Below are 27994 nucleotides of genomic sequence, written 5' to 3' on the forward strand. Positions count from 1 at the left end.
GTTTGCAGTCACTGACCTCCCAGTATCTCCCTGTCTTTATCTTTTGGTTGCTTTTTCAAGAGGGAGAAAAGAAGCAAAATGTAGCACTAGGTTCCTATTTTGGCAAAAAAAGAATCAGCTACAAAGCAGCAGTTTATCTGAGTGCCACCTTCTTCCATAAAACAGCATTACAACAATCCCGTTAAAAGGTTATGCTCCTTATTTATCAATGATTCATCTCTTAAACTAGATCCAGATTTGAAGCGATATGTGAGAAAATACGCTGTCATCCCTTTGTCCTCCAAAATATTAGTTACTATCCTGACATGTTAAAAATGGATTAAATGGGCTATGGGTAGGGGGAACTCACTGATTCCATCTCCTCCTCACTGTGAAAAAAACCAAAAAATGAAACCACACGTATATTGTAAAATTATGGAAAACACATGAAAAAGACAACTACGAGGTCTCTGTAATCCTACAACTCAGATAACCACTTAAAACTTCTACGTTTCCTTTCTTTTTTTTAATTTATGAATTTAGAAATTGTGGTTATATTGTACAAAAGAATATTCTCTGTGTGTGTGCATTTTAAAATTTAGGACACAGCAATATAAATGCAACATAAAATATTTGGAAATAATGTTTTTAATAATTTAAAGACATTGTATATATATCATAAATTTTTTTGAGAGAGATTTTTGCTATAGGGCACGTGTGCTCAATGGAGAGACAGAGACAGAGAGATAGAAAGTGAGAAATCATTCCCTGGAGGGGGGTGACCATGCTACAATCCCTTCTCCTCCATTTTCCTCTTGGGATTTCGGGTACCACACGCACATGTGCCTGGTGTTAAGCTGCCAGGTCCGGCACTACCACTACGTGGGAGTCCAGCAACATAACCATTACGCCATCTGCTGGTCCTGATATATCATAATTAAACTGTTCTTTATTTCTGGATATTGTTCCCAAGTGTAATGCTTAGTTTCTAGTGCAATGTTTTTGGGAGGTAGTGAGACCTTTAAAAAGGGGGCCTAATAGCAAAGCACGATGCAATTGACTAGAGCATGGCAGAGATAAAATGGGATTCTGTTTCCTCTCTCTCTGCATGTGCCCACCTTACTCTGCCGTCAGCCATGTCACGGTGTAGCACAGAGGCTGGCCTGATGCAGGCCCCTCCAGACTGTCCAGCCACCTGAATCATAAACCAAATAAACCCCAGTCTCAGGTATTTCTGTTTAGTAATGCAGTAATGAACTAATATATCTACCTAGGAGATGAACATTTTCTCCTTGAAATGCCATTGTTTTACATTTCATATTTAGGTCTACAGGCAGCCTGGGTTAATTTGCACATATGGTGTGATAAAGGAGCCAACGTTCTTTTGTAAAGTATGGATTCAAATGACTTTGCATCATTTATTATAAAGACAACTTCTCCCCCAAAGAACTGGAGCAGTGCTTTTGTTATAAATCAGGTGATTATGAGAAAAACGGTTGTTTCTGACCATTGATCAATTTGATTATTCTTATGTCAATATCATACTCAGTTAACTACTGTAGCTTTATATCAAATCTTTATATCTGGTAAGAAGTTCCTCTCTTTGTTCTTCAAAGACTTCTCACAACCTAAAGCATATAATGCAAAGTTCTTGAAATGATATATGACTGTCTTTTTCATTTCAGAGTTCAAGTTAAGTAACTACATGGTTTAATCACTGGTAATGAAAGGGATTCAAAAAATGAATGTTATTAGAAATTAGATTGGAATGTGACTTCTTATGATTATTTGAAGCAACAAAAATTAAAGTAAACCACTAATACTACTAGACCATATCCTTATTATGAATTTGAAAGATGCAGATATTGGGGCCAGCAGGTCACATAGTGGTTAAGGTGCTGGACACATGGTTGATTGTGGTTTGAGTCCTGGACTTGGCAGCTTGAAACTAACACTGGGAGCATGTGTGTGCATACCCAACATATCAAGAAGAGTATGGAGGGAAAGGAAGGGATTGCGGTGTGGCATCCTTCCTTGGGAGTTGAGTTCCCACTTTCTGTTTCTCTTGTGCACACAAATGCCCTATAGCAAAAATCTCTCTCAAAGAATAAATAAATAAATAAATAAATAAATAAATAAATAAATATTTAGATCTTCATCATAAAAAGTTAGTGCCACTTTTTTATAAAAGTCTCATGGAATCAGGAAAGGTATGCACAATATCAAAGAGATATGTGCATTTCTTAAAACTCCCTTAAGGAGGTTATCATGTTCCTATTACCAAAGCATATAAGTATTAAACAAAAGAAAAGAACTTTGTTTTAGATGAAACATTTGCCCCTGGCTTCCTGGTGTGGAATTTTCAGAGTAGCTATGAATGGTTTTCAGGGCATACTGATGTAACATCCGCTAGACAGTTTCAGAAAAGTTCAATTTTTGAGAGGCTATTATTGAGGGAACTGGGAGAAGGCAGTCTGTAAAGTTATCTAATCTATAGTTTCGCTAGCGTTGCTTGTATCAGTTTGGCAGGAATATCGGTGTACTTCATGGTTGAAGAAGAATTTTTTTTGTATGTGTGGATAGTGAAGCCAATCATTTTCGAGTATGCCTGCCAAGTTCCACAATGCAGAAATGACTGGTTAACACTCTGAATTATGATTTAGTGCTATCTGATGAGAAGGCAAAAAAAAAAAAAGCCTTGTTTTACAAGTTCTCTCTGAATATTTGCTATACCTTGATATTCAAGTACACATTTAACGCTGACTTTCTTTAGAATACCTTTAATTTGGCTTTTTTTTGAGCCTCCAGAGCAATCTTTCGTAAATTCTCAGCCTCTTTCTGTAATTGTTCATTTTCTTGCTGAAGTTTTAGCCTTTCTTCACTGACAAATCCACAGTTCTCTCTCTCAGATTCCAGTACATTCTGAAGTTTCTGAATCATTTCTTGGGAACGTGATATCTCTTCTGAGGAACTGATTAAATAAAACAAAACAAGAAGAATCGTTAAACTTAATGATCTGTTGGAGAAGTCCAGAAGTCTGCCTGTATTTTATAGTACAGAGTTGTTTTTTTTTTTCTGAGCCATTTCTTTTTGCTTTAGTCTCAAACCATCTAACACGTGGTTTCAAAATGTTAGGTTATACTGGGCAAATACTTTCAACTTACCATCTTAACTAAGAGTAGGTAAATTGAACTGTTTTCACTCATCTAGAAAATGAATGTGAAATCAACGTGAAAATCAACATTGAAAAATCACTGTGCAAGGGCACTTCAAGGAAACAAAGTGAAGCCAACAGTAAAACAGATGAAGAAGGTAATAAGCAAAATTCCTTCACTTTATCAGTAAAGTCCATAGAAAAACACAACAGCTGACTGCATTAGTCAATTATAATGACAAGCTCTATCTTTCTATTTTCCCATTACATGCCTTAGAAATATTTTTATCAACTTCTACTTCTACAAATTTGTTATCATAGGTTAAATAGGTTATATTTATTGAACCTTCTTAACAATGGATTATTGGGTAAGAACACTTTTTATACATGTATATTGGTTCAACTGATTTGCTGTTTTTTATTTTTATCATAAAATTTTCACATTTTCAATCACAGATATCAAGCACTATGAACATTCCTTGGTCAATAGATGTTACAAGGAATATAAATGCTACTAACATTGTCATGGCTTAAGAAAACTACTGCTTAAAGATACTGTGAAGATAAAAATGCTTAAAAAGAGTAATAGCTTTCGCATGGAGGCAGTTTTAGCACCATGAATCATACCTTCATGGTTCTACTTCAGCAGTATGACTTAACCAGATCGACTCGTGCTTCACATGGATATGGAGAGAACCAGCAGTTAGCGTAATGGCTATGTCGCTGGACTCCCACGTAGTCGACCGCGGTTCGTGCCCCGGACCCGGTGGCTTAAAACTCACGCCGGGTGCGTGTGCGTGCGTGCCCAAGATCCCGAGAGGAGAATGGAGGAGAAGGGATTGCGGCGTGACCATACCCCCTGGGGGGTGATTTCTCACTTTCTGTCTCTATGTCTCTCTGTCTGGCGAGCACACGTGCCCTACAGTGAAAATCTCTCCAAAAAACAAACAAACAAACAAACAAACAAAAAACATAGATATGGACAGTGGCCTTCTCTGACCTCTACGTCTGTCCTTCTGGATCTTCGCTTCCCCAGTCTCCTACCTGCCTGTAAGTTCTGACTCTTACATTAAATACTTTATTCCCCGTAATATTTGTAGCTCTTTTTGCTATTTAAACTTAGGCTGATAAAGTTCCTAATGAAATGATGTATGTAGGCAATGACAATAAAAGGCTAAGATCAGAAAGATGCTGAGATAAGAAACGACCACACTTTATGTGCCTTGAAGGTAAGTTTAGTCTGCGATACCAGCTATGAAGAATGCCTATGACACACGGTAGATGGACTGGAGCAAGCCTCTTTGTTATATAGTTTTGAGGAACTACATGAGATAGGGAAATAAAGCAAATGACATACATATACGTAGTAGGAAAAAAAAGCTATACTACAAAGAATTTGTTTTTTTTTTTTTTTCAACAAATTATTTGGACAAAAAAAAAGGAAAAAAGAAAAAAGAGCAATAGAGATGAAAAGAGGCTTAAACATAGTAAGCACAGTGCTCCTGGAATGAGAAGTAGATAGAATTCACATTCAAATGAAACCCTTTGACTCAAGTGACTGTAAAACATTCATCATGTGAACACACAACTAAAGGAAAATCCCAAGAATGTAAGAAATGTGGGAAAGCCTTCAGTGTTCCCAGGATAGTTAAGAGACATATGTGAAATTATACTGGAGAGAAACACTATGAATAAAAGCAATAAAGAAAGGTTTCTTTGCTCACGTTGTTTTTAGAAAATATGTGACAATTCGCCCTAGAGAAAAATTTTCAAGATCTGAGGAACATGAAGAAGATTCCACCAATGCATCTTACTCCCATCCACAGTAAAACTCATACTGCAGAGAGACCATGTGAGGGTGGGAGTGTTTTCACTCAATATTTCTCTCTTAAGACATGGGAACACTCACTGGAGAGAAGTCCTATGAATGTATGGTATTGGGAGAAGCCTTCATGTGTGATCCTTTGCTTACTACATTCAAGAAAATGTATACTCTTGTATGCTTGTTTTAGAAGTAATCACACAGACAGATTATCCAAATAGATTATTTAAAATTACATATATATTTATGAAACAAATCCGAAAGAATTCCTTTAGGAAAAAAAGCTTTATTAAGTAACTTAGTATTAGATGTATTCTAAAGAAATGAACAGTCTTTATTTAAAACATATCTTTTCAAAATTTATATGGCAGTTGAAATTTCAGGCAATTCAAATATATGTTTTACTGTATTAAATAATTCATTGCGAAGAAAAGGTAGAAAAATACTCAAAATGGATATGCTGTATTATAACTTTTATCATTTTTACAGAAAATGTGATAAATAGGGCCAGCCCATGGTAGTTAAGGCAGCTGGATCATATATGGCTAACCGCATGGTCTGAGTCCTTAACTTGGTGACCTGAAAAATACACTGGGGACAGGTGTACGTGGTGTGTGCCCAAAATTCCAAAAGGACGGAAATGGAGGAGAAGGGATTGCAGCATGATCATGCCCCATGGTGGGCTTTCTCACTTTCTTTCTCTCTCTTGGCCAGTGCATGTACCCACTGGCAAAGCAAAAAAATAAACAAACCAAAAAAGAAAAAGAAAATTTAATAAATAAATACGACAGATCACTATGGAATATTTAACACTACAAGAAACAGGACAATAATTATAATCAAGCAATGAGCTAGAATGAAAAAAAATCCAATCATGAACATTCTATTTAATTGCCAGAAAGGATGATGTTTTTTCACAGTGGGTGCATGCATTTGCCAGAAAGACAGAAAGACAGAGAGAGAGGGAGAGGAAGAAAGCACCTGCCAGTGGGGCGTGATCTGGATGCAATCCCTCTCTTCCATTTCTCTATCCTGGCAGAATTTTGGGCATGCACTCACATGTTCCTGATATGTTTTCTGAGTCAACGAGACCAGGATTTGAACCATGGTCAGCCACGTGGGATCTAGCTCCCTTAACCACCAGGCCATGGGATGAGCTCCAGAAAGGGTACACTTAAAATTGTATGCTCCTGTTAAATATTTTCTTCTTGAAGAAGTTAGTGTTCAAAAATAGTTTTGCGGGAACCAGCAGTTAGCGTCGCTGGACTCCCACGTAGTCGACCATGGTTCGTGTCCCAGACCTGGTGGCTTAAAACTCACGCCGGGTGCATGTGCGTGCATGCCCAAGATCCCAAGAGGAGAATGGAGGAGAAGGGATTGTGGTGTGACCATCCTCCCTGGGGGGAGATTTCTTGCTTTCTGTCTCTATGTCTCTTTCTGTCTGTCCATCTGGCGAGCGCACGCACCCTATAGCGAAAACTTCTCAAAAAAAAGAAAAAGTTTTGCAAAAAAGAAAATTTGGTTAAAGTTTTTTCCCCTCATAAGATAAACTAGTAGCTCTACTGAAAAGAAAAATGGGCGAGAGAGAAAGGAAAAACTTACTTAATTTCAAGTTGTTTCATTCTATTTTCTGCTCTCTTAAGTCTTAGCTCAAGATCATCCTTTGAACGTTCTGCAGCCAAGCATCTTTGGTGCATTTCTTCCAGTTTTCTGTAATTACTTTCATTTCCTCTGCCTTCACGGTAAATCTGAAGAAGAGGACTATGTATACATTATCTCCCAGAAGGAAAGTGTCTCAATAAGTCATACAGTTTAGAAACTGAAATCAATTATGACAAATAAAAAGCCATGATTAAGGGTCCAGCAGGTGGAGTGGTAGCTAAGGTGCTGGACTTACACATGGCTGACCATGGTTTGAGTCCTGGACCCCTTGGCTTAAAAATCACGCCAGGCGCATGTGTGTGCCCTAAATCACCAGAGGATAAAGGGTTGCAGAAATTATCCACTGGGGTCGGGGGGTGGTGCTGATTTCTCACTTTCTCTGTCTCCCAGTGAGCACACATGCCCTATGGCAAAAAACAAAGAAAAGAACCATGATCCAATGTGCTCATCTGTTCCTATGGTAACATACTAAACATATAAACAATTAATTTTGGTTGTTTTCTATTTACAAAATAAATAATGGAAACTGACACAGCAATAATTGTTTATTGTTTGAAATTATTTATAATCATTGCAAACTGTTCAAATAATAAAGAAATGCTCAAGTTAAAAAACACTACTCTAGGGCAGGTGGAGTGGTGGTTAAGGACACTGGACTCCCACATGGCTGACCATGGTTCAAGTCTCGAACCTGGCAGCTTGCTTTCTCACTTTCCCTCTCTCTCTCACTCTGTCCCTCTCTGGCCAAATTAAAAATAAATAAATAAATAGATAAATAAAGTTAAATAAAATAATTATTTAATAACGGACACATAAAGAAACCCTACTCTAAATGTCGACACATATATATATATCCATTGGTAATTCTTTGATGAACACTCCTTGAGACAATGATCTACCTTGAATGTGGGTGCCTTCTGCCCCAGAAGGAGTGGTTGTACCTAGCTCAGTTTCTCATTAGATGAGGCTTCCTCTTAACAACACAAGGACTGTGACATCTTAAGAGACCAAGGTTTCAGGTGCTAGGGAGCACCCACCCTGTGACAAATCCTATGCACAGTTACCCGCCGCATCTACACTGCCTGGGTCAAGTAACCTGTGTCTGTCTTCCTCAGTGACAAGACTGCTTTGTCACTCTTACTCTACACAAAGGTGGAGGACCAGCACATCAATGCTCTTCTGTTAGAGTAGACACCTACCTGCAGACCCAGCACTCCTGTGACCTCAGCACATGGGTCTACAACAGGGAAAGAGCAGGGAGCTAGGCCTTTTCTTTACCTGTTGCTGTTAGCCTTGTAAGTTTCACATTTCCCCAAGAAAGTCCATTCCTTAACCTATACCATGTGATACTTAAAAATTCATCCCCAACCCATATATATATATATATATGTAGTAGTAGTATTTGATATGACAGATGGAAACTCAGAAGGAGCTAGCCTTGCAGGACCATGGCGACCATAACAGTTCCACTTGGAAGATGTGTACATATTTTCTGCATGGGATTGTACACTATATTCTGTTCTGTAAATGATCTTTTTATTATCTGATGCTATTATAATTTTTCCAGGCTGATAATATAAATTTATCACATGATTTTTATACTACATAGCTTTTCTTGAAAATCAAATTCTGGGGGGCCAGCAGATGGTCTAGTGGTTATGTTACTGGACTCTCACATGGCTGACTGCAGCTCAAGTCCCAGAACTGGTAGCTTGAAAAATAACACTGGAGGAACCAGCAGTTAGCGTAATGACTATGTCGCTGGACTCCCACGTAGTCGACCGCGGTTCGTGTCCCGGACCCGGTGGCTTAAAACTCACGCTGGGCGCGTGTGCGTGCGTGCCCAAGATCCCGAGAGGAGAATGGAGGAGAAGGGATTGCGGCGTGACCATCCCCCCTGGGGGGTGATTTCTCGCTTTCTGTCTCTAATGTCTCTCTCTGTCTGTCTGGCGAGCGCACGCGCCCTATAGTGAAAATCTCTCCAAAAAAAACCCACAAAAAAACGAAAAACAAAACAAAACAAAAAAAACACTGGGTGCATGTGCATGTATGCCTGAAATCCCAGGAGGAGAATGGAGAAAGGACTGTTGTGGGGCCATCTCCCCTGGAATGGGGGGGCTTTTGCTTTTTCCTCTCCTCTCACTGTTTCTCTTTGGTGAGCACACGTGCCCTATGGAAAAAAACCTCTTAAAAAAAAAAAAAGAAAAGAAAACTCTGACTCTCTCATATATGATTTTGGGCAAGTTACTTAATTTCTTTATGAGTACTTAAAACAAGTAAGTGTTCAAATTTGGTTCTCTTCTTTTCCTAAGGCATTTAATAAGAGTGGGATATTTACTATTAATAAAAAGGTGTGTAAGGAAGAAATAAAATTTAAACTATCTACTTCACCAATAGTTTTTCTCAAATAACAGTGGGATAAATATCTTTTCTAACTATGAGATAAAAATCTGTACTTTTAAAAGGTGGAAAACAGCAATGTTATAACTTTCTATATAGATGAGGAGACTTCAAAAGCTCATGGAAATATGGAATTAAAGTATGAGCTTATTTTAGTACAGAAAAATTTGAAATCCATGAACCGTTTTTTCATAATACAAATTGTCCATTAAATTTTTGAAGGTACTTCCCATACATATATTATATTTATAGATGGCTTAAACAAAATAAAAGTTGGCATAAACTGAAAAAGAAAAGAAAGACAAAATGAAATTCACTACTAGGGAGAGGTTTTTAAAATTTGTAACTCTAAGTATAAAATTCAGAAGACATGGCTACTCTTGAAAGAAACACATTCAGGGCCAGCAGGTGGCATGGTGGTTGAGGGGCTGGACTATCACAAGGCCGATGGAATATATATATATATATATATATATGAAATTTTTTAAAAGGGAAAGAAATGTATTCAGGTCATGCCAGCATTTAAACACTTAAATACATGGGTTGCTAGTAGAAAATGTGATAGAAGCAAACAGTAATGCTGAACATTCACAGCTGGGTTTTAGGTAACTGTATTTTCTTTTTACCTTTTCTAGTTCTTCTTCCACTGCTTTTTTTTCCCTAATGGCCCGTTCAATTTGACCTTGTTTTTCAGCACACTCCTATAAATTCAAGTCATATTGTAAATAAATATATTTGGTAAACCTTAAGAAAAATAGGGAAGAAATGAAGAAATAAAATGATTTGTTCATTAACAGAAATATCACAGTTACCTTATCAGTACAGTAATGTTGTGCTGATTAAAAAGAAAACAAAACTCAACCTTCAAAGAGATGCCTATCCCAGGATTTCAAAAACTGCTTCCAATTAGAGGATACCAAGGAGCTCTAATCAAACAGATTAGGTGGGGGACAGAGGTAGGGAATTCCAGGGAGAAACAAATAAACAAATGGGACCGCTTTCTCACGCTACAATTTTTACTTTCATGTACTTCTATCAAACATCTCAACAAGAGAACACAGAACTGGATAAGTGGCATCATACCTTTAGGGATAAATTATGGCCTAAAAGGTGCATTACTGCATACATTCTCAAATAGTTCATTTATTCTTTAAGAAACTTAGAAATCGTCACTAGCAATACCACAAATGTGTTATGAGCATGAACATAAAACATCTCTGCTCAAAAAATTTCAATCAATAAATTTAGTAGGCCCATCAGATGGTTGATAAATTTAATATTTTGCTAACAAGATCCAAAAAAATCAGTACTGTTAGTCTTTGTCAAAATTACTTTTTAATCCTCTTATTTCTGAGGGTGGCAGTGGTTATTTTTTACTCATTGTGACTCACGCTTCTGATAAACTGCTCGGCTGACAGCATATTACTGATGATATTCAATGATCTTTTCCTTAATGTTACATGAGTATGTTTTTAAACTTTAAAGCATGCTTCTAAATTGTGACCCCAAATTAATTACCTTTAATTATAGTGAAGATCTATAACTCTATGTTACAAATCAGATGACAGACTTAAATTTAGTATCTTTTATTAAACAGGGAACACTTATTGTCTAAGAAATTCAACTTCCATCTTCCATATACGTTCATATGGTGAGTTGTTTATGTGTGAAGTGGTAATACATCACGGTGCTGAATGTCAGATTTATCAAGTGTTGGATGCATATATTTTACAAGGGCATGCACTTGCCCAGCGTTCTCAGGAAAAGTGTTCAAATGGAAACTCTGAATCCTCCCATGTGGGTTCGCCTCCAAGAACATCGTGTTTACCTGTTCTATTATATTCAGGACCTATAGAGAATGGTGAAGGTCCCATTACGTATACTACAGACAGACTTCACAGAATACAGGAAAGATGTGATCTCTCTCTTAAAGATGTTTAAATATCATTTGGTTGGTACACATTGAAACATATACTGTGAAAATGTATTGGGCAATGGAGAAAATAAAGAAAGCATAAGACTGTCCTACTCTGAAGTGTCTATGATATAAAAAATTGGAAAGATAAGATTTTCATGAAGAGAAAAAGTACATACACTCAACATACACTAATGCTTAATATTTATTGCAAGATATAATTTATTGTGAAATTCTCTAACAGAGATGAAAAAGGATACATGGATTTAGAAAAAGAATTTGTGAAGTTGTAAATATCTTCCCAAGTCCTGGAAATATTTGTACTTTTTTTTGTCCTGCAAGCAAGGTTATTTAATTCCACTTCATTAAACCTTACGTTTCTAACCCCAGTGGTTCTGTTCTGTAGTCTCATAAGTACTATTTCCAGTTCTTTATTTCCAGTTCCTCTTTGCTTGCTCATTCTTCAGTGCTTATTTTTTTTGGAAGCTTTCCTATCTTTCTTCCTTCCTATGGCCACACATACGTTCTGTTTCTCTTTCTCTCTGGTCTCCCAGATGAACACACCAACTGGCAGGAGCTGCATCAAAGACAGGTGACTGCAGTGAACCCTGACAAATGCCACCTATCTTTCCTGCTGGACCAGTACCCACAGAGTGAAGAAAATATGCCTATCTGGAATTCCACTTTTTTCAATAGCATCTAGCATAGGTCCTGGTTTAATAAGTACTGTTTGAATGAATGAATGTTCCATTATATCATGGCCTTTAGAATAAGCAACATTTGGAAGAAAATAACGACATACTCGTCTGACATACCATCTGAAGGCCTGAAAGTTCTTCTGTTAGTTGAGCAATCTGTATATTATATTGCTTTCTGGTGTTTGCAACCTGTAAATTAAGATGTTAACAAATTACCCAGGTCTAGAAAGTGGAGGGAGAGCAAACAGGATGACAGATCTAAAAATATAGTCATTTTACCATACAAGAAAGTAGCTGTATAGTAGATGCAGATGCCCTGAACAACTCCTTGAGAACTTCTGCCACAGAGTACGTCAAGAAAAAGCAGATTCACACACTGAAATGCAATTAGTAACTTTTAAGGCACCTTTGCTTTGCAAATAGAATATTTTAATAATGTACATCACATGCCAGTCCCAAGTAAATTGCTTCTTAAAGAAATCATTTATTGAATTAGTATTTAGGTATCTTTAGAAACAGTACAAATTATGTACATAAGAATATTTTGAAGAATTAGTCCTATCTCATCAAGATGGCTCGTACGATAATTTTTTCTAATGACTACGCTTTTTGAAAGGTGAATATTTATGCCACTGGCACATAATCAGTAAACTTTTATACCTGAAGGTCTTTGGGAATTTTCTAGTGTCTTATAAAATAGACTATTTCAGGGCCAGCAGGTGGTGTGATGGTTAAGGTGCTGGATCCTCACATGGCCGACCATGGTTTGAGTCCCAGACCTGGTGACTTGCTTCTCACTTTCTGTCTCTTTCTCCCTCTGTTTCTGGTGAGCACATGTGCCCTTCAGCAAATTACAAAATAATAATAAATAAAATTTAAAAAAAGGACTATTTCTAAAACATGATACAAACTTTCTTTACATTTACAACATTGTCATATTATAAATTGATATAGACAAATATACATATTATATATGTTCAATAAATTCCAGTTATATATGTTCTGTAAGATATAAACAAATATAAATATTATATATGTTCTATAGAAAGAAATAATATATTGGTTTATAAAAGAAATAGCTATTCTGTAAAATTCCAAGCACTGCAAAAATATGTAATATTTTTTTAGTGAAATGTTCATTATTTTTCTACCTTCTAGACTTGGTGCTATTCACAGGATAATGGAGATATATATATATATATATTTTTTTTTCACACATACTATGGGTAATTTGGGATTAAGTGAAAATTCAAAGGACAATGCTTAAAAATAGTGGTTATCGCTAGGTATTATATTTGTGATTTTAATTTTTCTTTCTTTCTTTCTTTTTTTTTTTTGCAATGACATGTATAACTTACAGTAATAAGAAAAATGTTTATTTTAAAAAGATCAAAGTGGGGGACCAGCCAGTGACATGGTTAAGGTGGCTGGATCCCACTTAGCTGACTGTATGGTTTGAATCCAAAACCTGCAGCTTGAAAGACATGCTAGGAGCATGTACATGTGTGCCCCAAATCCCAAGAGAAGGGAAGAGAAGGAACTGGAGTGTAGCCATAATCCCTGGGGCTTGCTTTCTCTCTCTCTCTCTCTGAGAGAGGGACGCACATGTTCTGTAGCAAATTTTTTAAAAAAGATTTATTTATTTAATTTTATTTACTATCATATATTATTTTTCAACTTGCTGTAGAGCACGTGCACTCACCAGAGAGAGAGAGAGAGAGAGAATGAGAAAGCAAGCCACTAGGTCTGGGACTCAAACCGTGATCAGCCATGTGGGAGTCCAGCGCCTTAACTACCATGCTACCTGCTGGCCCCTCTAAAGCAAATTAAAATAAATAAAATCACCATGGCTACACTGTGGAACTCACAGGGTGCAGGGACCCAGCAGAATATTTAGTGCTTGATATATACTTTTTTTTTTTTTGGAGAGGTTTTTGCTATAGGGTGTGTGCTGTGTGCGCTCACCAGACAGAGAAAGACAGAGAGACAGAAAGCGAGAAATCACCCCCCAGGGGGGATGGCCACGCTGCAATCCCTTTTCCTCCATTCTCCTCTTGGGATCTTGGGCACGCATGCACACACGCCCGGCGTGAGTTTTAAGCCACCGGGTCTGGGATGCAAACCGCGGTCGACTACATGGGAGTCCAGCGACATAGCCACTACACTAACTGCTGATCCCAGTGCTTGATATATACTTCTTGAGTGAATAGTTGGAACACCAGGGAAAGGCTGGGTGCAGGAAATTGACAGGAACACAGGAGGAAGGAAAGATCTGAGAGTAAGAGAGAGAAAATAGCTCCAGACATGCTGAGCTTCAGATGCCCGATAAGACTATTTAGCTAGGAAGGTAACAAAATCTGTAAATTTTTTTTATTTTTTAGGTTTTGCCATAGGGTGCATGTATTCTCGAGAGAGAAACAGAGAGAGGGAAAGTGAAAAATCATCTCCCATGGGGGAAGGCCATGCCATAATCCTTTCTCCTCCATTCTCCTTTTAGGATTTTAGGCATGCATGCACATGGGCCCAGTGTGATTTTTCAAGCTGCTGGATCTGGAACTTGAACCACTGTGGATTGAGTGGGAATCCAGTGCCTTAACTGCCACATCACCTGCTGGTGCCAAGAAATAACTAGATTTTAGGAGGCAGCTGAACACTCAGGTTTGTAGGGACATTTGAAATGAATACAGGCATTACAACATCACTGAAAAATTGCACAGATTATTTAAAAGTTTATACAAAAGGGACCAGCAGGTGGCATAATGGAAATATTGCTGCACTCCCATGTAGTTGACTATGGTTCGAGTACCAGACCTGGTGGCTTAAAACTCACGCCAGGCACGTAAGCATGTGTGCTCAAGATCCTGAGAGGAGAATGGAGGAGAAGGAACTGCGGGGTGGCCATCTTCCTGGGAGGTGATTTCTTGCTTTCTGTCTCTCTCTTTCTCTACCTGGTGAGTGCATGTGCCCTATGGCAAAAAAAACTTAAAAAAAAATTGTTATCTTGGAAGATGATCTAAACTCAGTCAGATAGTGACAAAATAATAGATACCTGAGAAAGATTTTCAGAAAGAAACATTATAGGTTTTATAGGAATAAAAACTCTTATCAATTAGCTGCTTGTGAGAAAGCAAACATGTTAATTTAATTTAAATTTTTTTAAAATGATGAGGCTTTTAAAAACCAGTTTAGAACAGTAATACACCTAGGAAAGCTATAACACTGCCTACAGAAAAACGTAGTTGAAGAGCTCATTTTAAAGAAAAGAAACAACGGTTTTAAACATTTATGTTACTAAATTCACATATAGCCTTTATGGATTTGTAGGTAAGTATTTTAATTTTAAATATTTGAGTAGTATTTACTCTTTAGTTGTAACTTAAAATTTGAATTTTAAATATAATTAAAAACCACTTACTTCTTTCCTGGTTCTCATTGCAGCATCCTGTACAAACCGAGAAATCGTTTCCTTCATTTTCTCTATATCTTCTTCTTTTTGTTTCTCCTCAAGCAGAGCCTTCAGAAAATAACCATGTCATGTTGTAGATTGTACCATTATTAGTAAAGTTAATAAAAGGTAACCCTACCCATTACTCACTTTCTTTAAAGTAATTACCTTTTTCTAACTTCTGGGATCTCTCCACTTGAAGATCTTGCCTAAGCCATGAGTCTTATTTAGTATTTTCCCTAAACTCCTCATCTGCCTTTATCCTAACTAACAACATGTTCTCTTTTTTTGGTATTAATTTCAGCCAGTGTTTCCATCAGTCTTTTAATTTCTATAACTAGAAATCTTAGAACCGTTTTTGAATTTTCCTTCTCCTTCAAGACTCTATACAAAGTATATAATCAGATCTAGGTATTATATCTTTGGAAAAATCACTTAGATTTCTTTTTTTCCCCACAACAGTGTATTATTCAAATTATGTCTCTAGGCATCTCACACCTCCACCATTGTAAATACCTCCTGTTCCTATTTCTCCAATTATTTCCACCTCCCACCAAAAGAATACTGCCACAATCCTACATCTGGGGTCAGTCACACCCACTCCTCTGCTTCCCTGTGGAGCAAAATGCTCATCTCCAATACTTCTTCCTGTTCTCTCTCACATGACTCTAGTCAGGCTTTCCCCACCAAGATCTTCACACTGAATACTTAGCATGTAAGATAACTGATCACTTTCTTCTTGCTTCACTTTTCTCATTTGGCTTTCACCTCAGCACAGTATTGGTTTTCCTTCTACTGCATTCTTTCTTAGCCTGCATAACTGGTTCCTCCTCTTCTCCTGAACCTCTGAATACTGGATTTTGGACGTTCTCTTCTCTACATTTATTCCCTGGCAGTCCAATCGGATATCATGGTTTTAAATGTCATTTGAACATTGACAATTTATGAAGTTACATTTTTTTAAAAGAATTATTTATTTTAATTTTATTATTCATTCATTTATTTTAATTTGACCAGAGAGAGATGCAGAGAGAGGTAGAGAGAGAGAGAGAGAGAGAAAGTGAGAAAGCAAGCCACCAGGTCCAGCGCTTTAACCACCACGCCAACAGCTGGTCCCCATGAAGTTAATTTTTAACCCAAACATCTTTCTGGGTTTGGAACTTCTCCATTTAGGCCACGTTGAATCTCTTTTTGCATCAACACATAACAAATGGCTCTGTGTTCTGATCCTACCATCTTCAAAGATACATATGCTCATCTGTTTTTATCTTTAATTTATTTTTCATTGCCAAAGGGTATGTGCACTCCTCAGATGGACAGAGAGAGGGAGAGGGAGAAAGCATCTTTCATTGGGGTGTGGTCATGTCATAGTTACTTCTCTAGTCTCCATCCTGTTGGGACTTTGGGCACACACACACACTGAGGCTGTTTTATAAACTGCTGAGGCTGAGATTCCAACTGTAGTTGATCACGTGGCATCTGGTTTCATTAACCACCAGGCCATGGGGCCAGCCCTAATTGTTTTTCTTTTTTAAAAAATTAATTTATTTTAAAAAAAGAATTATTTAGCTTTGTTTATTGTTATTATTATTATTATTTTAATTTGCTCTAGGCATGTGTGCTCACCAGAGACAGAGAACGAGAGAGAAAGCGATAAAGAGGGAAAATGAGAAAGCAAGCTATCAGGTCTGGGACTCAAACTGTGGTCAGCCATGTGGACATTCACGGCCTTAACTGCCATTCCACTTTCTGGCCTCCCTGTGTTTTTAATACATTTCTTCCAGCTTAAGTAAGAAAGCTTAGGTGAGAAATAATAGCTGTTCTGATGAAATACTCTTGAGGAAGAGGATGAGACAATGAAGAAAGGGCCACCAAGTTAGTCAGTTCTTCCTGTCTGTCTGTATGACAGACTGAAAGAACCCTTGACTTTGAACATGCAACTAAAAATGAGAATCCTCTAGCAATGAAACCATGGGTCCAGACAGAGCTTAATAACGTAGCTATGGACAGCCCCTGTGAGAGTCTGCTGATGTAGGACTTGAGTGGGAAGATTTGGGGCGACAGGAAATGAATGAGTATTCCTTTACCTTCTCTGACCTACACCAGGTAGTCATTCTAGTAACTTAACGTTAAGAGTGCTCATAAATGGGACCAGTAGGTGGCATGTGGATTAACGCACTGGATTCCCATATGACCGAAGAGTATAGGAGTATAGGACCCGGTGGCTTGAAAATCACACTGGACATATGTGCGTGTGTGTGTGCCCAAAATCCTAAGACAAGGCAGAAGGAGAAGGGACTGTGGTGTGGCATTTCCCCTGTGTGTGTGGGGGGTGATTTCTCACTTTACCTCTCTGTCTTTCTCCGGTCAGCACATGTGCCCTATGACAAAATCCAAAGGAAAAATAAAGATTGCTCATAGAGTAGAGAGTAGAAAGAGATAAACAAGTTTGCTCAGTCCTTAATTTTTGTAACTATCTTAGGTGTTTAGGATAGTTCCCAAACATATTGTGAATACTGTGTGCCTTATAACTATTTTGAGACAGCATTCAGATGACAGATGGGAGTATTTCACTGAAAGGCATGATGAGTATCTTAGCATTTCCAGTTTGAATTTGGGTAAGTTTTTCTTTTTCTTTTTTTTTTAATCTTCTTAATATGTAACTTATAATTTGTTTTTGTTCTGTGTTTATAGAAGATTTCTTGGAAAATCCTTTACCATGTAAAAAAGGAAGCAAATATAACAAAGCTTTTCCTTTATACACTCTGTATTTCCTAGCAGAGAATTCTGCATATACTAGGTATTCCATAAATATTGGTTAAAAAATTAATGTTTTAATGGGTTCCAAATAAGGGAAGCAGCAATATTAAAAAAAAAACTATATATTTTGTGACTTCTATTAACTATATGTACTATTCACATGGAAATAGTAAAAGACAAAACATGAGGTAAGTGAGAGCACAAAAGAACAAACAAAAAACAGTGACATAGATTCCAGTTAATAAATCTTTAAGGAAATGGGACAGAGGGGTGGTGGTTAAGGGCACTGGATTCCCACATGGCTGACTGTGGTTCAAGTCGCAGACCTGACAGCTTGTTTTCTCACTCTCTCTCTCTCTCTCTCTCTCACTTTCTCTCACTCTGTCCCTCTCAGTTCAAATAAAAAGAAAGAAAAAAATAAAGTCAAATAAAAGAATTCATTAGAAAAATATCTTTAAGGATAAATTCAATTCTGAAAATTCTGCTTGATTAGAGTACACTGTAGGTAATGAAGGGGAAATAAAGAAAAATAATTCATCTGATTCAACTGAATAAAATATAGGGTATGTGGCAGTAAGGCATTATAAAAGATTTTTTTAGAGAGATTTTTGCAATAGGGTACATGTGCTTGCTGGAGAGATAGAGAGAGCGACAGAGAAACAGGAAGCCAGTAGTCGAATTGCCTTTCACAATCCCTTCTCCTCCATTTTCCTCTCAGGTTTTTGGGCATGCACGCACATGCAGCTGGAGTAAATTTTAAGCTGCCAGGTCTGGGACTTGAACTGTGGTTGACTATATGGCCAGTGATGTAATCATTATGCTATCTGTTGGTCCCTATAACAGATTTTTTTTTTTTTTGAGACGTTTTTGCTATAGGGCACGTGTACTCGCCAGACAGAGAGAGACAGAGAGACAGAAAGCAAGAAATCACCCCCCAGGGGGGATGGCCACACCGCAATCCCTTCTCCTCCGTTCTCCTCTAGGGATCTTGGGCATGCACGCACATGTGCCCGGCATGACCTATAACAGATTTTTTTAAAAAATATGAGATCATATAGGATGAAGATTAGTTACATAGAGATTAGGGGTAAAAGAAATGTCTGATATTTACATACTAATTTTGAGACAGGATTGACATGCTATTGTATTCCTTTATCAGAAAAGTCATGACACATTTTTGCACAGAAAAACTCATCATGATTTTTCCAATGACCCAATATATTACGCTGAATCTTTACCATCCAAGAACACAGTATGGCTACTAATGGAGACTGCAGCAATCTCCTTCACACATGTATTCTTCAACTATTGAGTTCCTTACTACTAGGTCATATGAGGAAATGTTCAGCAATTAATTATTTATAAACATGCTTACTAATTTTCTTTTTTTTTTTTTTAATAATTACTTTATTTATTTATTTATTTTGATTTGTCCAGAAAGGGACAGAGCGAGCAAGAGAGGGAAAGTGAGAAAGCAAGCCACCAGGTCTGGGACTCTAACCACAGTCATCCAAGTGGAGTCCAGCACCCTTAACCACTACACTACCTGCGGGCCCGCTTACTAATTTTTTCTTACCTGGCTTTTCTGAAGGTTAGCTTCTTCCAAGAGCTGCATGCTGTTTCTGGCTCTTGAAATCGCCTCATATTTCTCACTTTCTAATTCATTGCACTTTACTTGTAGTTCCCCAATTTGTTTTTCCAGATGTGTTTTTTCTGTTCTTAATTGACTGGCTTCTTGGATTGCCACACATAATCTAGAAATTAATGATCACATTGCGAAAGTTAATTTGTGTGTGTCTATGTGTGGTGTGTTACACAGGGTCCCACCGTGTTGCCATCCTCCTGCCTCAGTCACTCAAGTAGCCGGGAGCACAAGCAGGTACCTCCATGCCCAGCTCTTTCAGACGCGATCCTCCTGTGTTGTCTGCACGGGGTGCAAGCTCATAATATCTTGCCTTAGCCTTTCAAGTAGCTGGGAATACATGCACATGTCACCATGCCCAGTTTTTCAGGGTGGGTTGAGAATTGAACCTGGGCCTCCCATATGGCCTGTCTGTTACGTAGCAGCATCTACTATGTGCTTTCACAATTAAGCCAAAGTTAGGCTTTTTTTTTTTTTTTTTTTTGAGAGAGGTTTTTGCTATAGGGCGTGTGAACTCACCAGAAAGACAGAGAGAGACAGAGAGGCAGAAAGTGAGAATCACTCCCCCCCCACCTCCAGGAGGGATGGCCATTGGCCATGCTGCAATCCCTTCTCCTCCATTCTCCTCTAGGGATCTTGGGCACACACACACACACATGCCCGGTGTGAGTTTAAGCCACCGAATCTGGGACTTGAATTGTGGTCGACTACATGGGAGTCCAGCGATACAGCCATTATGCTATCTGCTGGTTCCCAAAGTTAAACATTTTTAAAGAGAATAAAGGAGATAGAACTACTGACAGGCATTGTGCTATAAGTTTCACATGAATTTTTTCATTTGTTTTTTCACCACAGTTCTGTAAAGTAGGTTTTATTACCCCCATTTTTTAAAAAGGTTTTTGTCATGATGTGTGTGCTCTCACTAAAGAGAGAGAGAGAGAGAAAGAGAGAGAGAGAAAGAGAGAGAGAGAGAGAGAGGGAGAGAAAAAGAAATCCCCCCCTCCCAGGGTAGATGGACATGTCACAATCCCTTCTCCATTCTCCTCTTGGGCTCTTGGATATGCGCACATACACATTCAGCATGATTTTCAAGCCACTGGGTCTGGGACTCAAACCATAGTAGGCCATGTGGGAGTCCAGCGACTTAACTGCTATGCCACCTGCTGGCCCGTATTATCCCCATTTTTAAAGAACATACTTAGAGATGTTAAGCATTTGATTAAGGTCATGGTCAACGAGCAGTAGGGTTAAGAATAACTCTAGATGGTCTTAATTATGTTACACTTGCTATGATATCACACTGTATTATATCATTACAAGACAAAGTAAATCCCTGAAGATGAGCTGCTCTTTTTTTAATTGCCAGAAGGTGCAGTACTCATTAGAGTGAGATACACAGAGATAAAGAGAGACAGAGAGAGAGAGAGAGAGAGAGAGAGAGAGAGAGCGCACCCCCAATGGGGTGTGATCACACTAAAATCTCTTCTCTTCTATTTTTCCAGAGATTTCACACATGCAAACAAACATGCCTGGCATGTTTTCCAAGCCACTGAGGCTGAGATTTGAACCATGATTGGCCATGTGGGATCCAGCTCTTTTAACCATTAGGCTAATGGGTTGGCCCTATACGGACTTTTGTTTCTTTTTCACTTGGCTCTATTTCCTACTTTCTACATAGGTAAACAATGTTAACTTACTCATGTTTATCTCTGAACATTTTTCTCCATGTTCATATAATCATACACACGTGTATATACACATAAATATACATATATAGCATACACATGTCTATCCACAGCAGGTATTTAAATATAATTTTTTGTGCAATAAAAATTAAAAGTGTAATAGGCCACATGAAATTAAAGTTCAACTTGATTTTTTAAGACCCTCCCCATTTTATACAACCATAATCGTTCATGAATTTTCAAAGCCCAGTTTTCTAGTCCACTAAAATTAGGCATATTTAAACTATTTTTAATATAAAAATTAATATATTATATTATGCTGAGGAATAATATTGGCAAACAAAATGTAAACAATGGTTAGAACGAAAATCACTTTCAGGGCCAGGAAGTAATGTGGAGGTTAAGAGTGCTGGTCTCCCCCCATGTGGCCGACTGCAGTTCAAGTTCTGGACCTGGTAGCTTGCTTTCTCACTTTCCCTCTCTCACTCTCTCTCACTCTGTCCCTCTATGGTCAAATTAAAATAAATAAATAAAGTTGAATAAAATAATTCTTAAAAAAAAAAGAAAACCACTTTTGCCAGTTACCTAAATGAAGATTTCCTGGTTGTATTAGTATATTTTTTTATTTTAAAAGAAATAACAGATTAAAAAATAAAAAAGGGGTAAAAAGAAAAATCCAAAGTGACAGTTTAAACAATTCTGCTCATTTAACTCCTGCCTAGTTTAGCGGAGCATGTATGTAGAAGCCAGCCAGGTGTTTCTTAGAGAGACCTGCCATTCCCTGGAGGTAACTCCTGGGATCCCTTAATCACATAAAATGTAGGGAAGGCAGATTTTTTTACTTTGGAATAGGGAAGTAAACCAGGGCTGGAAGGTGGCATGGTGGTTAAGGCACTAGACTCCCACATGGCCAACTGTGGTTGGAATCCTAGACCTGGCAGTTGCTTTCTCACTTTCTCTCTGTTCAAATTAATAATAATAATAATAATAATAATTAACAAAATAAATAATTCTTGACAAAAGGAAAAAGGAAGTAAATCACTATGTTTCATGTTTGTGGCATTTGGAATGATCACAAACAATAATAATCTAAGAACTCAAATAAGTATTTATTGAAGCTAAAATTAAAATGTCTTTGCTTTATGGAACAAAGATAACCATTAGAACAGTTTTTCAACCTGGCAGTTTAATAAATGGGATACATTCACACCTGAAACATACTGGCTGACTGTTTGACTGTTACTTAGAGGCACAAGGCAAGCACATAGATAACTGCTTTTTCTTATATAAAAATAGATTACTTTTTAAACTTTAAAATACATAAATACTTTTTATCAAAATAGTAACTTAATTTGATAGCACTAAAAGAGAGCCAATATAAACTTTTCCTTTTCAGGGGGAGTTAACTGAATATTTGACTCTAAAGATGCTGAACTCTCACATGGCTGACTGTGGTTCAGGTTCTGGACCCAGTGTCTTAAAAATCACACTGGATGTGTGTGCATGCATGCCCAGGGTCCCAGGAAGAGGATGGAGGAGAAGGGTGTGTGGCATGGCTATCTCCCTTGGGGGGTGATTTCTCACTTTCCCTCTCATTATCTCTCCCTCTCCAGCTAGGGCACATGCCCTATGGCAAAAAGCTCTTAAAAAAAAGAAAAGGTGCACAAACAAAAATATCCTTAAGATATCTTATATGTACAGCAATCACCCCCCGGGGGGATGGCCACTATGCAATCCCTTCTCCTCCATTCTCCTCTCTGGATCTTGGGCATGCATGCACACGTGCCCAGAGTGAGTTTAAGCCACTGGGCCTGGGACTCGAACTGCAGTCGACTACATGAGAGTCCAGCGACATAGCCATTATGCCAACTGCTGGTCCCATCAATTCTTTTTAAAAAATTATTTATTTAATTTTATTTCTTCTTCAGTTTGACCAGAGAGGGACAGTGAGATAGGAAGAGTGAAAAACCAAGCTGCCAGGTGTGGTACTAGAACCATGGTCGGCCATGAGGGAGTCCAGTACCTTAACCACCATGGCACCTGCAGGCCCCAAATATCAATTCTTGATGTACTCAGATCAGTAGACTATTCTGAGTATAACAGATTCTAATCACACAATCACAAAGTAGATTTTTCACAGTGTGAATTTATAGGCTATGATTGTTTCGTCTTTAATAGATTACTGGTGACAATTTTCATGTTCCTTCAGGAAACACTCAATAAAGGACTAAGAAACAGTAACAAAAAACAAGATTTTAGAGTGAGCTTTTGTAGTAAGATAGTGATTTAAGACAAAGATACAAAATAAACTTTCTTTTTTTTTTTGAGGTTTTTTTGCTATAGGGTGCATGAGCTCACCAGAATGACCGAGAGAAAGCGAGACAGAGGCGAGAAATCACCCCCCAGGTGGGAAGGTCACGTCACAATCCCTTCTCCTCCATTCTCCTCTCGGGATCTTAGGCATGCACACACACGCACCCGGTGTGAGTTTAAGCCACTGGCTCCGGGACTCAAGCCATGGTCGACTACATGGGAGTACGGCAACATAGCCATTATGCCAACTGCTGGTCCCCCTTGCATATATTTTTTTAAGAAAAGTTTCTTTATAGTCATATGCTTTATATTCTGTATTTTAATATCTGACATTCTTTTGGGGGTAGGGTAAGTAGCTGGTTCTAAATCCTTTACTTGTTTTCCTCTTTCAGTCAAGTGGCTTATTTTTTCATGCATTTGGTAATTAAAAAACATTTTTTTACAAAGTTCTCTTATGTCATCTAAGAGAGAGAGAGAGAGACATACAGATCCCCACATCAGGGTCTTGACTCTCTGATGCACCTCCAGCCAGCCCAGATCGCGGCACACACGTGCCCAGAGTACTCAGGGAGATCTTCAGATGCAAACTCAGAAACTTCCCTTCCCATGGGGGTCAGATCACAGGGCATCATGTTTTTCCGTGGTGTCATCATCTGGCCCTGCATTTGGTAACTGTCAATCATCAGAACTGAATTTAATCTGTAGAAATCTTTTTTTTTTTTTTTTTGGGGGGGGAGAGATTTTCACTGTAGGGCGCGTGTGCTCGCCAGACAGACAGAGAGAGACATAGAGACAGAAAGCGAGAAATCACCCCCCAGGGGGGATGGTCACGCCGCAATCCCTTCTCCTCCATTCTCCTCTCGGGATCTTGGGCACGCATGCACACGCGCCCGGCGTGAGTTTTAAGCCACCGGGTCCGGGACCCGAACCACGGTCGACTACGTGGGAGTCCAGCGACATAGCCATTACGCTAACTGCTGGTTCCCTTCTGTAGAAATCTTAAGGGGCCTGAATTAAAAATATTTCCTCCCAAAGGAGATTGACTTTTGGCTTCTTCCATGCACCAGGACTTGCTATCAAACTGTTCCCACTTTGCGTTTTTGGCTTGAGGTTTCCAAATGGATAAGTGGCTATGTGAACCCCAGGCTCATAGGAAGGCAGGGCTAAGGTTGCACATCGAGAAGACTGTACTGGTTATTACGGCTTGCTTTTTCCATTTGGCAACATGGTGAAAATAATTTTCCTTGTTGGCCATCTTTGCTGAGAGGCAGGTATCTTTCCTCTTTTAGCCTTTCCATAGGGTGTAGAGTTCCTTCAAGTGTTCCAACTTCAAGCAGGCTTGGGAGGCTTTCAGCTTCCTGCTACATTATGAAGACCCAGCCCTGGCTTCCATGGCTATTCAGCACTAGGTTTAAACTTTGTTTTTTCTTCATTTGTACCTTTTGGAGGTTTCCCTTACACTTAAAATATGTTTGCTGTAATTTATCATCAAAATGTTTACAGTAAGAAAGCTGTTTTTTAGAATCAGCAGGTAGCATGACAGTTAAGGTGCTGGATTCCCACATGGCTAACTGTGGTTTGAGTCCTGAACCTGGTGGCTTGAAAAATCACATTGGGTATGTGTGTTTGTGAATGCCCAAAATACCAAGAGAAGAATGGAGGAGAAGGGATTGTGACATGGCCATCCTCCTTGGGAGGTGATTTTTAATTTTCCTCTCTGTCTCTCCAGTGAACTCTCACAGTCTGTAGAAAAAAATCTAAAAAAAATATGGGACCAGCAGATGGCCTAGTGAGGATGGCCATGCCACAATCCCTTCTCCTCCAGTTTCCTCAGGATTCTGGGTGTGCGTGCACATGCTCCACACATGAGTTTCAAACTGCTAGGTCCAGGACTCGAACTGTGACTGACTATGTGGGAGTCCAGCAATATAACCACTACACGAGATGCTGATTCCTGGAACCCCCCTTTTTCTTTTAACAATTATTTATCTTATTTGTTATTATTATTATTATTATTATTATTATTATTATTTTAATCTGATCAGAGAGAGAGACAGAAAGGGAAAGTGAGACAGCAAGCCACCAGGTCCAGGACTCAAATTGCAATCAACCACATGGGAGTCTAGCATCCTAACCACTGTGCCATCTGCTGGCCTCATAAAACCCCTATTTTCTTTTTTTTAGGTTTTTGCTTTAGGGCATGGGCGTTCTACAGAGAGAGAGAGACAGAGAAACAGAAAATGAGACATTACCCCCCAGGAGGGATGGCCATGCCACAATCCCTTCTCCAGCCTACTCTTGAGGTTTTGGGAACACACGCACACATGTCTGGCGTGAGTTTTAAGCCACTGGGTTGGGACTCAAACACTTGTTGACTACATGGAAGTCAAGTGACATAACCATTACACTATCCATCTGCTGGTCCTCTAAGATCCCTATTTTAAACTGTAGCATCCAGTGGTAAAGTTTCCCAGATGTAAGACAACATAATGAACATTTAACAACATCCTGTGCATTATTTAAACTAATTAGGCATAGTGCAGTTTAGGGTTTTTTCCTGGTTATCTATGGAGATAAAGATGTCAGCAGATACTGGCCTCTCCTAGTGCCCTAGAACCAAAAACACGACGGATGCGCAGCAGGCACTCAGTACATGATGAGAGATGATGCTTTGCCCGTCACTGTGGCAGGCTCCTGCGGAGAGAGCCGTAATGGCTTTTCTCTTGATCATACATGGGAAATAAAATCTAGTCTCACCAGGATGCATCTCAAATCTCCCTTAGATCTTTTCCACAACTGTTCTGTAAGCACAGAAATATATGCCTCCTTTATTATGCCCAAAATAAAATTCAAAAACAAATAAAAAGTACGATAACTTTATTTCACTTCTTAGTTTTCTTTTCAAATCTAAATATTATTGATTCCTTTCAGAGTAACATCTATTGTCTTCTTCCCATTTTAGCTTTTTAAATTCCTAGCTGGTAAAATTTTTAGTATTAAAAGGCATATTAAAGTAGGGGAGGGAGCAGGCAAGTATTTACTGTCAACTTTATTATAGTCACTGCAGCAAATGAAAAGATTTTATTAAATACATAAATTGTTCATTTTATAACAAAATAAAATAATCAAAATGTCTATTTTTCATATTTTATATTATTTCATCATGGGTCAAGATAAACAGTTAAAAGGGTTATGATAATAATATGAAGTATCAGGAACTATGATTATAGTTTTCATTTAGCACTTACAAAATGTATATTCTAGTAAATATCAAAAACTGAAACTCTGTTGTGTAATTCCTTTTTTTTTTTTTTGAGAGGTTTTTGCTATAGGGTGCATGAGCTGGCCAGCCAGCCAGAGAGAGACAGAGAGACAGAAAGCGAGAAATCAACCCCCAGGGGGGATGGCCACGCCGCAATCCCATCTCCTCTGTTCTCCTCTCGGAATCTTGGGCATGCACGCACATGTGCCCGGCCTGAGTTTAAGCCACCAGGTCTGGGATGCGAACTGCGGTTGACTACATGGGAGTCCAGCGACATAGCCATTACGCTAACTGCTGGTCTCCTGTTGTGTAATATCTTTGAAACACATAGACACATCTAGATATATTTAATAAGTTACCTTGTTTCTACTTGTTTTATGCTAGACTGTAACTGCTGTAAGCGCCTATCTGATGCTTCCTCTCTTCCTTGGGCAGATACCATATCTTCCTCCTAGAAAATAAAGAAACTGGAAGCTTACTTTGAGTATGTGAAAACTGAAGACATCATTATACAGCATAAAGAAAACAGTCTGCACCATAAAATTGTTATGCTGCTAGAATCCAAATATGTAAGTTTAAAGAAGAATATGACTTTGGAGATAAATCATGTGTATAATAAAAAGGGGATGGGGAAGATCTTCACCATGAATCCTATATTAGACAAACAATAATCAAAACAGTTATTGCATATAGATTTCTAGTGATAATTCAAACCATTTCTATAGTGCAAGTCTAACGAAACAAGCAGAGATCTCTATGCAGATAGTTTCTCTTTAGAATATTCTGTTAACTATATTATACTATTATGTAACATCTTTATTATTATTTTATTTAATTTAACTTATTTATTTACTTATTTTTAATTTGACCAGACAGGGACATTGTGAGAGACAGAAAAAGAGGGAAAGTGAGAAAGTAAGCTGCCAAGTCCAGGACTTGAACCACAGTCGGCCACGTGGGAGTCCAGAGCCTCAACCACCACACCATCTGCTGTTCCATACGCATCATCTTTCAAGGTAGATCACAGGGTGTTTCTCCTTTGACACAGTGGTGCTTTGAATATATTAATGGGTCTATTGCATCATCTTCCCAAACAAATTTCTTTTCATCCTTTCTTGACTCCTTTTGTGTTAAGTTTTTTTTATACCATTTTAATTTCTCTATTGCTTAAAAATATTTAATTTCATTTATTATTATTTTAAATTTTGCTATAGGGTGCATATGTTCACCAGAGAGAGACAGAAAGCGAGGGTGAAA

At 38.2% G+C, this 27994-nt stretch overlaps 1 protein-coding gene across 1 annotated transcript in view; it reads right to left on the minus strand.

The window, feature by feature from the left end:
- Positions 1–27994, minus strand: part of SCLT1 (sodium channel and clathrin linker 1) — a gene marked incomplete at its 5' end in the record, with an annotated part of 110892 nt that overhangs the window by 74833 nt on the left and 8065 nt on the right. Inside the window, 7 exon segments of the mRNA XM_014589590.2 lie at positions 2758–2950; positions 6558–6703; positions 9644–9718; positions 11748–11819; positions 15046–15144; positions 19412–19589; positions 27097–27188. Coding sequence (XP_014445076.1) covers positions 2758–2950; positions 6558–6703; positions 9644–9718; positions 11748–11819; positions 15046–15144; positions 19412–19589; positions 27097–27188 — 855 coding nt within the window.

This window comes from Tupaia chinensis, unplaced genomic scaffold (assembly GCF_000334495.1).
Source record: "Tupaia chinensis unplaced genomic scaffold, TupChi_1.0 Scaffold000362_1, whole genome shotgun sequence".
Taxonomy (NCBI): Eukaryota; Metazoa; Chordata; class Mammalia; order Scandentia; family Tupaiidae; genus Tupaia; species Tupaia belangeri.